The 12,618-nt window shown below is 46.3% G+C and overlaps 1 protein-coding gene across 4 annotated transcripts in view; it reads right to left on the bottom strand.

Moving 5' to 3' along the window:
* Positions 1–4,298, bottom strand: part of PITPNM3 (PITPNM family member 3) — a 64,346-nt gene extending 60,048 nt beyond the window's left edge. For 2 of the 4 annotated variants that reach the window (XM_017822757.1, XM_017822760.1), the window contains exon 1: positions 4,192–4,298. In XM_017822757.1, coding sequence (XP_017678246.1) covers positions 4,192–4,213 — 22 coding nt within the window. In that variant the 5' untranslated portion in view covers positions 4,214–4,298. Of the gene's footprint in view, positions 1–3,718; positions 3,798–4,191 lie in introns of those variants that run through there. The other 2 variants (XM_017822759.1, XM_017822758.1) reach the window with 2 other exon arrangements.
* Positions 4,299–12,618: the final 8,320 nt, after the last annotated feature.

The following is a 12,618-nucleotide window of genomic DNA, read 5'->3' as shown; positions in this document are numbered from 1 at the left end:
CACTGTCACTCAATAATTCTGGTTCTGCTGCCTTCTCATCTTGAAACAGCTTTTAAAAAACTGACTGCAGCTGAAAAAGAAAACCACAACTCGAATCATCACTGTTTACAGTAGAACTTCACCAGCAGGACCAGCACAAACACTTAGGGATTGAAAGAGCAAGGACTTCATTCCTGAAGCGTATTTGTGAGGGCAGAGCTGCAGCACAGAAAGCTCAGCCCAGAAGCATCACCGTAAGAGTCACTCCAGCATGTCTCTCTTCTCCTTACCAGTGCATGGATCACTGGTTACTTTGTCAGGCAAACAGGACAGGCAGAAAGCAAGCAGGCTGATCCAAATGCCATCATACCAGCCCCTTGTGCACTGGTAGCATCAGTAGTGTGACAGGCTGGTCCCAAAGACCAACCTGATTCAGGTGTGCTCACACTGGATCTGCCAGGAAGGTTCAATTCAAGCAGCTTGGGATAAGAGCAGCAGTTTTCATTGGATGTGATTACAGCAGAGGGCTTTACTGGAAAACTAATTCAACACAATTCACTGTCACATTATCACACATTTCAAGCTTTGCAGCAGGCCCAGCTTCTTCCTGCATCTTTTGCTTGGTAACAAACATTTGCCAATCAAGCCCAGATATAAGCACATGCCAGACACAGGCAATCATAAAAAAAGCACTCTTGAATACTATCACCACACAACCTAGTTAGACACGAAACAGTACACAGTGTTCTCACACCTACTGGAAACTAAGTCTTTTACACAGTAAAGTATTGAGGACTGAATTAATCTCAACAAAATATAATAAAAAAATAGATTCTGTTGCACAGATTAAAACATTTCCACTTGTCAAAACTTGCTTTAGAACTGTGACCGTTTTGAATTCGGGGACAGTTTTCCCAATAAAATTAAAAAACACAAGTCATTTTTCCATTTGGAAAGAGATGCTGAGTAGAAGGAATGACCTTCGCTGTTGCCAGTGACTGCTATTGTATAATAATACTTCTTTCCATTCTGATGGTTTCAGATGCTTCCTGCCTACCCATTAAGTGATTTAACTGAGCTACCCACACAGTGTTACCTAGTGACTACACAGTTAAGACTTACTGGAGGCCAAAATCACCCACTATATATTCTAGTTACATGCTTTATTTGTTCTCTGGCAAATGTGAAACTGAAGATGTATATTACAAGGATGTGAACTTAACTACTGGGGGAACTCCTCAGACTCAGGAGCTCAGGCAAGACAGAGATGCAGATCCTTCCTTCAATAATTCCGGAGTGAAAACTAACATATGGTCAGAGAAAGCCCTCGCCTGCACACAGAGCACCAAAAAAGACAGACCATACCTTGACATCATTGATGGCAGGGCCACATAGAACTCGTCCAAAATCATACAATAAACCTGCAGCAGAAACTGGAACTTAAGTGAAATCAGTTGAAGTTGAAATGAAACACACTGCAAGCAGAAAGGGCTGAGGGGGAGTGTGGAGTGGGATGCCTACAGAACTGTGACCCTAAAGGGAGAGAGGGAGAAAAATAACCATGAGAGGTGAGAGGGAGGTCGGAGAGAGAGAGCATACAAGGCCAAGGGGGATAGAGAAGAAAAAAGCAGAAGCTAAGTCAAGATGTCAAGTTCTCTTGTCAAAGAGCGCAGCTGACAAAGCCAGAGACATAGTTATAGACAGAAAAAAGTCCACACAAATTGCAGGATCCCTTGTCAAGAAATGAAAGAGCTAACTAATGGAACAGTCCAGAAACCACTGTAGTCAAAAGTGCGCAACACAACCAACTCCTCTCTCCCATTCCTCATTCAATGTCTTTCATCTCGTAGCAATTCCACAGTGACAAGTCTCTGGTTACCTACTTTGTACATCTTTCCACTGGCAATTCTGCAGCAGACGGTAAGGACAGGCATGTATTTGCATATTAAGTAAAGAAAACAAATCAAGAAATTAAGCCATGCAGGCCTTTAAGCCCCTATTTTAAGGTATCAGTGAAATTTCCAGTCTTGCACTCTCTGGGATTACTAGTGAGGTGGAGGAAGCGAGAGAAGAGGTTTACCATGGCTGTTCAGGCTCAAAATCCTAGACAGAGCTTTCCTGTAAATGTGGTACATCTCCCAGAGCTGTTTCTTGATGCTTCAGATACCAGCTCCCCCTCAGCAGAAATTAACTTCACCCTCCCTCTCAGCAGCATCATCACCTCCTCCAAACTGACTCCCCAAAACCAGAGAAGATATGAATATTCTCTAACCTTTTCCTGCAATGACTGTAGGTGGACTGCCTGCATCACATCTGAAAGACTCTTACTTTCATAGTGCAGAGATTCTGGCTTACTGAGGAGGATCTGACATTTTTGAGTCACTGCTGTCTGTTAAAATTAAAGTAGGAGATAAAGAGCAGATATCCCCCCCACTCCCGCAGGGACATGTCAGGTCACTACCATCAGGACTATCATCTGCAGTTGTGTCTGGTAGGTTTTACAACCTACAATCTTGCAAATGTCCAAGCACTTCTGCACAGGGACTACTCCAAGTGCTTAAGATCTGGAGTTCACTAGGTGAGATCTGACTACTCAAATGAGTCAAGCATGGACCACGCATAAAAGCCCTTTACAGGCACACCTGTCATTCAACAGTGATCAAACAGCAGATTTTCACCAGACTTGTGATCTTTCTTTCTGAGATAAGGCTACAGCATTGGAAGGGGCTGCAAGGCAGGGTTCATACAAGCAAAACAGATACAACATTTCTACCTTTGTGCGTATTCCAGCTCACATTGATAAACTCAGTAGGCTCCATTTATAAAAGCAGCACATTTCCTCTACTCCCAAAGCAGATATGTTCTGCCAGACCTCCTTTGTGAATGGCTTAGTTTTGCTTTACAATAAGAAGTAGTTACAGTGTCACAAAGTTGGCATCAAAAGACATATTTTGTCGACTGAAGTCAGTGGAATCACATCCAAGACAAGTACCATCCTTTAAAATTCCTGTGCAAAGTTGGGCTTGAACACACAAGCTACGTATGCAGGCTGCATTACTCATGTATCACAGAAAGCCAAAGCAATGCCCCTTTATTTTCCTATCAAACTTAAAAGGACTGGAAACTAATGCCAAAGAAAAAACTGTGAGACTTTTCCCTCACTTTTTTACTTCTTCATCTTCCAAAGATGGAAAACAACCATTTAGTTCAATCCTATATTTGCATCTTCTGAAATTATCGATGTTCTCATGTTCCTGAGTATTATGTCTCTGGACTGCCACCAATCCATGCCTATTTTGGAGGAATAATTAAAAAAAACCAAAAACACTGCTGGAAAAAACCCTTTTGGGTTTAGCTGTCCCAGAGCTGGCACCAAACACCAGGTGAACGTCACATACTGACCATTCGGCCACAGCAGTTAGGCCTTCATCTGCAACAGCAATGGGCTCTGCGTGCAACCTAGAAGAAAACCACTTCTGCATCAGCAAGTGGATTCTCATCTGTTCTGCTGGTTGTCACTGGCCATTCGTGCACACCCAGGATATGCCACCTGTGCCTGTAGGCTGCACTGGGCACGGGGCATCAGGGTGCTGCTGCTGCTGAGCATCCCCAAACCCTGGTCCCAGCTCCAGCCAACCGACCTCCGCAGTGCTCAGGCTCCGGAGGAAGCGCGAGTTACAGCACGTGAACGGGCAAAGCGCAGCCCTTGCCTTTCAGCAAGTCCCACCCAACAGCATACCTTTATTGTTCTCCGAGCACGGCTGCTGCCTCCCGCTCTGCTCCTCCTCGGCAGGTGGCACCGAGCACCGGCCCCACGAGGCCGGAGCTGGGAGAGACCGTTCCCAGACCAGCTCCGGCGGAGGGCGGGACGAGGCCGGGCAGCGGCGACTGGCGCGGGCGCCCGCGATGCTCCGGCAGTGCCGCGACCACGACACCGACCGACGCGAGCGCCCAAGGCAGAGCGGGCCGCGCTCGGAAACCACGACAAGGGACGAACATACCCGCGCCTCGTTCACACGAGTTTGTGTTCAACGCTCCGCGGGGCCGGCGGGGAAGGACGCGGAGCTGGGGCTGCCCCGGAGCCGCGGGTACGTAGGAGCGCACCCGAGCCTCACCCCCAGCCCCCCCGGGGCCCCGCGCTGCCCTCAGGGCCACCCCATCCTGCGCTGCCCTCAGGGCCACCCCGTCCCGCCCCCGGGGCTCAACACTCACCTGGGCGCGGAGCTTTCGCCATTTCAGGGCTCCGTGCTTGCAGCCAAGCCGTTCTCAGCCGCGTCAGGTGCTCGCTCGCGGGGCGCTCCGGGCGCGCCCGCACTCCGCACTCCGCCGCCCCATCGGCTCTGCGGAGGCCCCGCGCCGCCCCCTCGCCTGCGGCGCTGAGAGACGCGGCCGAGAGACGCCGCCGCCCGCCCGCCGCTAAAGGCGCAGCCGCCGTCGCTAAAGGCGCAGCGAGCGGCTCGGCGGAGAGCGGGAGGACCGCGCCAGCGCGGGGATGTGGCTGCGCGTAAACGGCCCGCGGAGCGCGGGGTGCGACCAGCGCCCTGCCCCGGGGATCCTCGCGTGGGGGCCCCCCCTGCCCTCAGCCCCCACGACGCGCCCGCCGGGGAGGGGTCGGGGCTCCCTCGCCGTCTTAGGGCCCCTCGGAGCTGCGGGCGGGCAGAGGACGGAGCTGGACCCGCTCCCCCGTGCTGTCCGCACCGTGCCCGACTCCCCTCCCCAGCCGCGCCGCGGTGCCGGCGCCGCACGGCTCGGCCGCTGCTGCGGCACTGCCCCGGCAAGCTGCTCCTGCAAGTGGTTGCTCTGGAATTTAATAGCAAATATCCTTCGGTTGTTGCCAAGCCCCATGTCAGTGCGGTGGTTGAACTGCAACGCGCCGCCTTTTAAGTCAGCCATAGGCAAGCGGCTTACAGCCTGCCGAGAGCTGGACTAGTTAACTTACAGGGTGAGACTCGATTCCTCCTTCTTCAAGAACCCTCAGAAGCGGCATATCTCTAAAAGTAGAGAAGCCAGCTTCTCCAGATCCCCCAAGGATTGAAAGAAATTCATCTTAAGAAACGTCTTAAGTTGCAGCCCATCTTGTGGGAACGATGGGAAGAGGCTGGCAGAGAGCCTACAAAGGCTTGTATGTTACTAGTGTGTCAGAGCACCACCTAGTAAAGTGCAGTGAACAAAAATTTGGCCCAAAGAAGCCCACAATTAAAGAGCCAAGCAAACATAATGCAACCAAGTCCTAAAGCAACTTACAGGCTCAGTGTCAATACCAACTTGGTAGGTACAAAGATAAATACATGATTTGCTCAGAGTGTTGCTAAGCGTTCATACAAGGAACCAGAGCAAATACCCCTGAGAACACAGAAGTTAAGTGGTTTTGTTTGAGCCTTAAGTGGAATAGCCACAATGCCCGAGAATTCCCACCCCCAAGCCAGCATACAAACTATGGCTCACCTTCCTCCAGCTCTGGGTGACAGTGCTATGTGCTGGACAGTTTGTCCTTGAGCCACATTGCCTCTGCTGTTGGACTTGCCTGTTTAGAAGATTTGATAAGGATGGCTTTCCCAAATGTGCTACAGTGTCACTAAGCCACCAAAGAAAGCAATCCTAGAGAGAGACCATGGGTATATAGAATCATAAAATGTGCTGAGTTGGAAGACGCTCATCAGGATCATCAAGTCCAACTCCTGGCCCAGCACGGGACACCCCAATAATCCCACTATGTGCCTGACAGCACTGTCCAAACACTCCTTGAAGTCAGACAGGCTTGGTGCTGTGACCACTGCCCTGGGAAGCCTGTACCAGTGCTCGATCAGCCTCTGAGGGAAGAACATTTCCCTGATAACTAATCTAAATCTTCCCTGACACAGCTTTATGTCATTTCCTTGACTCTGGTGACAGTACTGGCTTAGGGGAGAATGTCTGAAAGGCAGAGATGTGTTTGGACAAGTGCAGTAAGTTCCCTGCTCTGTGCTGCTTCCAACTGCAACAGCTCAGTACAAGCAGCTTCTCTTGTACAGATGTGACCTGCCCACCATACTCAGAGGTTCTTCATTAAACCCTTTTCAATTTACATCACAAAGAGCAAGGACTGCACACTACAAGATACATCCCAACTACTGTATTGAGATAATATTCAGCTAAATGGCTCTTCTGCACTGGACTAGAGGCAGTGACTGAAAAAAAAGTCTTTCCATTGGCACAGCTGCCTGAGCAGGCAGTTACCTGCAGCCTCTGAAGGCAGTAAGCACCACAATGCCTCCCTCCAGAGGAAAAGGTTAATTTCCATTGTCCTGAATACTGAAAGCAGACAACTGCCAGCCCTTGACAACATATAGATCCAGAAATCTTTTCTTTCTCCTAAAGACTTGCAAAAGCTTCACAGATTCCAACAAAATCCTTTCAGTACACAAAGGAACAGCTTTTTTTCATGCATTACAGAGGACATGTAGAATTTCTTCAAGTCATCACCAAATAATAATGTAAGAAAAATATACTAAGCCAAGTAATGGCTTGCACTGGAATGCATTTAAAGATATTTATACATCAAAGAACCTACTGAGAAAATAATCTAATTCCAAACACATTTACTCTTAATTGAAAACACATGCTGTTTTACTGGTGACCCAAGTTCTCTTCCTTAGAATGGAGCAGACAAACTCCTCTCAAGACAAAGCCTCCGTCAAAGGATGCTCCACATCATTGCTAGCTTTTCTGGTGTTGCAAGATGTCCAATTACAGAAATCAAACCTTGTACAAAACACTCTGAAAAGGATCAACTAAATAGGTAGCCAGCACCTTGAGGCAGTGCAGAGCCACCCGAGGATGGGAGCTCAGAGAAAAATGATACCAACTGACACTACTGCCCCCCTGAAAACATCTGCCCACCTAATGATCCAAACCTGCTCAAACTGGGCAAGGAGAGTTGCTCTAACCGCACAGGTCAGGGCCTAAGCACCAAAGCTGAAGGCTGCTTGTTTGGTTTATATTTCCAGGACTGAATTCAAGGCTGGCTTCTATACTGTTATGCCTGCTGACACCAGGTTCAACCTGATTTAAGCAGCCTTCAGAGCGAAACCAGGAGATTGCTGAGGAAGGAAAATGGAAGATCTGTCCTCTAGAGCCAATATTGTTTGAACAAAGTCAGAAGATAATTGCTTATTTCAAGAAAGGGTGATGCGAGTGCGGTTTCATCAGCAGATGTGGGACTCAAGGAAAGCAGTTGATGAGGGCTCAGTGACAGGCAGAACCTTTTAAGTTCAGTTTTTATGTCCTCCTTGAAGTCACCACAGAACTTGAAAGGCAGCCTTAAGGAGCAGACACCACATTGAGTCAGAGAACACAGCAGGCAATGGAGCAGCTCCCAGCCAAGTGTTGCACGTCAGCCACCCACTAGAAATGGGTTGCACTACGGTGTTTTACTTGGACAGACTGAGAAATTCTCTGGCAGTAGATACACCTGCTTTGTGGCTGCTCATGCCAGTGAAACAGCCAAAGAAGCTATCCAGGATCCAAGAATAAGCCTTGAGATGGCAACTCTTGGTAATGTAACTTCAAATAGTTTGCAAGACCTTTCTGCACTGTTTATACATCACCAAACTGCCAAAATAAAAAAGAAACAGGATATGTCACAGCCCGGCATTTCAGAGAAGAGCAGCATTCTGCAAAAAATGGAAGGGAACAAAATCGTAATCCACAGAGGCATAAGAGAGGACAGCAACAGATCAGCAACTGGTCCTAACAAAGACTTTCTGATACTCCCAGGTAACAGGGAATTGTCTGGCAGACAGGCACATTGCCTGGTGAGGAGGCTGTGATGTTGCCAGGTTGCTGTTAGCTCTAGTTAATCCCAGGTACCAGAAAGACTGCACTGACTGACACCAGGAATACTCAGGTTTGCAGCTGAAGCTGGATTCGTGGCTGTAAAAAGCCCACAACAGACACGAGGAAACCATACAAATGCTTGGGTGAGGCAGAGTCTAACTGATGGCCCAGACAGCTGTCAATAGCTGCAGGAACAAGAGCTGAGAGAGGCTTAGTCCTCAACCCGTCAGTCCCCTCATCTATCACTTCATTGTCTAGGAACTCAAAGATGCTCTTTCCTCCTGCCTCAAATCTCGTTAATAGCCAGAGCCTCTCCAATGAAAGGTCTGGCAGAGCAGGAGCAGACTATGACTGATCAGTAAGTCAGGGCTGAGGCCTTCTGAAATTGCAGGCAAGGAGCAATGGTACTTGCTGGTTTACTTCCAGTGCTCTCCAGTGTTGGTAGCTACATGGGGAGGAAGGCACAGGGTATAAAAACAGATGGAAAGAAAGTTCCTAAGAATTAAAATCACAGGATTTCAGAAGGATTTCATAAGTAATTAATTTATATCTAGTATTTGTTGCCACACTGCAGAACCAACAATTGAGACTGTTTTCTCTGCTCTGTTTACAATTCTTTAATAAAAGGGATAGATTTGCTGAGTACAAGGCAGAGAGCTTCCAGATCCAGATGGGAGACATCAATACAGCTCACAAAAACTTCTTGGTACAAATGAGAGCACATGAAAATTGTGCTGTAGACCCTACAGGAAAGTTCCCACATTCAAATATGCCCATATAACCATACCTTTGCATACCTGGTAGTGCTGCAGAAAGGATTACTCCCTGTCCACTCCAAACACCACCCTAAGGACAGGGATCTTAACAATTTTTAGAAGACAAGTTGCACAGAGTAAAAAACCAAAAAAAAACTAAACAAGTGTTCAGAAATTCTTGAATCAAAAATTCAAGGAATAGTATGAAATTGTAGCAGCTGTAGATTTTTATGCTGTTACTTTAGAGCCATTTTGGGAGCTTTATTGTCACATCTTGACATGGAGTGGAGGAAGCTGGAAAAGGAGAGCAATGTCTTAATTTTCAAAATGTCAGAATACAGATCATGTTTGTCAAGCTTTCTACTCTCAAAAATCAGGACAGGACAGGACAGTGACAGAACACCACACTGAGAGGGAAAGGAGGAAGAAGCAAGAAAACCTAAAGGTACAATTTTTATCTGGATTGCTGCAGACACACAGAAGAAGCCTAAGTTAATCAGCATCTACCAAAACCAAAAGCCCAAACCTGCCATGCCTACATACTGATTTGCTTATACTAATATCTTTCTGATTAGATATCTCATTCTTTCAGTAAGGAATAGCTTAGAATTTGTCCTCTCTTGCTACCCCCTCCCCTCCCAATTTAACCCATCATTAAAGGAGTAACCCAGACTCTCCAATCTCTAATATTACTGATATTTTGCTCTCTTTTATTGAGTCCATTCTGATTATTCCATTAAGAAAAGAAGAAAATGGTAATAAAATTGTGGGGTCTCTCCCATTTCAGGGGATAAGGATAGGGCATCTATTCTTTCCATGTGGAAAAGTCTATCAGTTCCCCAATCTTATTTTGATAAAGGCAGCCTGTTTTTTCTAAAACATTGTTATAGTGGCTTAATGCGTTGCTAGGAAGCGTTCTTCCCAGACCCTGACTGCTGGTCCATCGCAGAGCAAAGCATTAGGAAAGATCAGCAGGAAGAAAGACTGGAATAAATGCAAGATTTGTTGATGAGTATCAGCTTGATCCTAAACCCAGCTCTTTTTGCTAAATGAGAGACTGGGTATTGGGGGGGGTACACACCAAACCAACAAAAAAACCCGCACAACCAAAACTTGGATACGTTCATGAGAACAAAAATTAAGGAGTAATCAGCAGAGCTCTCCCTGTGCTTTAGACAGCAGGCTATTTTTAGTCATGTTTCCTCACTGAAATGCTGAGGAGAGAGGGAGAAACAGTGACAACCAGGATTTTTAGAAGCATCTGTGGAGCTTTCCTCTTCAGTGCAGCAGCTGTTTGCACAGACATTCCCAGCCTCAATTTCCATGGGCTTCCTCAGGCGCAAAAGGATCTCAGCCAGGGCAGCGCTCGCCCTGCGTCCAGGAGCGACACTGCAAAGCGGTGCCATGGGCAGCAGAGCTCAGGACACCCAGCCAGGCTTGGGGATGGCTCCCTGCACGATGGACCTGCTGCTCAATCCAGTCATACCAAGAGCCAGGTAAGGCAAAGGAACACAAGAAGAACCCTGGCTGTGCAGCCCCCCATGCATATGCTCCACTCCAAAATCACCTCTAAGTAAGCCAGGGAAATGCCACCAGTGTTACACAGAACAAGTCAGTGATCCACAAGTGGGAACACTCAGAAGAGGCCAGTGCATTCAAAAAATGCTGATGTTAAATGTCACTCTGCTCCCCCTGTCTCAGACTAATAACTTAGAGAATATTTTTCTCAGTAGCACCCATGGCCCTCATCCACCAGTACCATGCAAGAGAAGGGTGTAGAACCATCTGTGTAATGCATAGGGAGAAATAATGAGACAAAAATGTGCCATCTACAGTTTTGTTAGCAAGCAGAAAAGCAAAGTCCTAGACCTTAAGAGCATATATTTTAGCACCAGCACTCCCTTCTACTCAGACCCAAGGTTAAGGAGGGCTGTTGGAGAAGCAAAGTATGATGTTTCATAAAGGAAACAAATGTGGTACTTAATGACTTTTTTTTTGATGGGCTGCATCACTCTCTGGGCAGCCTTCTTCTTATGCAGTTGGTTCTGCTTTGGACAAATTTCAGGACACTGGAAGAGCTAGTTCCAGGAGCTGTCTGTATGGAACAGCCCAGCTTGATCTCCCCTGAGCATCTCAGTCTGGGTCCATTTGAACAATGCTATTTATGTTTCACCAATACTGTGGACGTTTTGTTCTGTGCCAGCTCAAAAAGGGACAGAAATCGCTACAGAAAGTTTAAAAAAAGAGGAAGAAGACAGGAAAAGAGAGAGTCAGTAGGTGCATTTTAAGAGGTTTATTAATAACTGACACCAATGGTGCCACCTCCTGTGGATATAATCATTGTTAAGTATGTGCTCCTGAGGTGGTTAGAAATCTGCACAGAAGTCTTGACCACAGAAGCAACCACTTTGTTCTTTCTCCCCTTTTAAAGTTTACTTGCTCTCTGTCTCCTTCCAGCTCACCCACTTCTCTTTGGCTGTTCATTCCCTCAGCCTAAATATTCAGACTGGCTGCAGAAGCAGAAGAGAGAAGCCAGAGGGAAGGGGCTGGAGTGGGAGGAAGGCAGCAGCAGCTGCCTTACCTTTAGTTTAATTGGTGCTACTTAGTTCCATATTCAGAACAAGCTTCTTTTCCCAATTGAAAGACAACAGACAATTATAGAGAATATAACCTTTCCTTTGAATTTCAGCCACATTTACAAATGTCAGAGACAAATGAAAGTTCCAGTGAAAACACCTGGACAGGGAACTAGCTTTCATTCAGCTGCCTGCACTGGTGTAGCTGCAGAATTCACAATAGGAAGAGTAAGTTTTTTGCAGATTGCCCCAAACTGAAGGCCAAATCTTGACAATATCTGAGCACTAAACTCCACCTGAAACTGCAGGAGCTTGTCCCTACCAAGAATTCACTGGAACAACTAAAGACCAAATCTTCAGACATGAACTTCCATAACATTGCTGTTCTCGTGTTTGACTCACAGAAGGAAAGGAATATCCAATTATAAAAAAATTAATCAGTGCAGTAAATAAACTTGGATTCATAAGAGAGAGGTTAAGGCCTAAAGAAATTTTGGATCGTTTAATTTCTACCAGGGAGACACAAGTAAGATGTTTCAACCTTTTGTTCTGCTCATTTGAAGGCAGAGCAAAACTTTCCTGAAGACAACAGGTGTGGTACCAGGAAAACAATTGCTATTTAATTTTTAAAAAATCAGGATTTTCTGCCCACGACTTAATCAACACTGAATTGTTCTCTTATTCTGCATTTGATTTGATCAAGATAACTTCTCTGACTACCACTTGTTCAGAGATAAGTGCTAATCAGGTATCACTTAGATAACTAAGTGATACCTGATTAGCACTGCTTTCATTTCAACTCCAAAGCCATTTTCAGTAGCTTGAAGTAAATCTTTTCTATCAATATAAGTTGTGATTTAGTGAACAATATGAAAAATAAACCAGCCTAACAGACTAAGGACATGTTACCAGAAATAACTAGTTTTCCTTTCAGCTGTCAGCAGGCAGGACAGACTAAAGAGACACTGGTCTTCCTTGTCAAGCTCACTACAATTTCCATTCCTCTCCCTTTTTCATTGCACTTTGTGGTAAAGAAGGGCCGTTGACTGGTAGAATGGGGAATCTACTCACAACCGTTTCACTCATAAAATGATGTAAGTTACAGGCTTACCTTGCCTCAAAGCTCATTAAATCTTGTTTCCTTACCCCTGACACGAGCACAGAGGACACCAAAACCTTTCTAAAAAGAGTCAACAACAAAGGTATTCTAATCCGTTAACACAGATCAGAGTAAGTCTCGCCACAGAAAAAATTATACAACACTTGCCATTCCTCCCTCTTTCAGGTCTTGTCTAAATCTTCCACAAGCAATAAGCCCAATTTACGGTACCCAATGACCAGGCTGAGATAAGCCAAAGGGCTTGGCAGGTTGGAACAGTCCCCAGCTTTCAGCCTTCTACAACAGGGTGCTGTTAGACACCAGTCCAGCCCTTTCTGATCATGGCTGCATGCATTCCCAAGCATGTAATCTGGCTCAAGGTCAGGTTTATGTA

This window comes from Lepidothrix coronata, unplaced genomic scaffold (assembly GCF_001604755.1).
Source record: "Lepidothrix coronata isolate B3197 unplaced genomic scaffold, Lepidothrix_coronata-1.0 Scaffold99, whole genome shotgun sequence".
In the NCBI taxonomy this organism is placed as follows: Eukaryota; Metazoa; Chordata; class Aves; order Passeriformes; family Pipridae; genus Lepidothrix; species Lepidothrix coronata.
The sequence above is the reverse complement of the archived record's forward strand: the minus strand, read 5'-3'. Positions and strand labels throughout refer to the sequence as shown.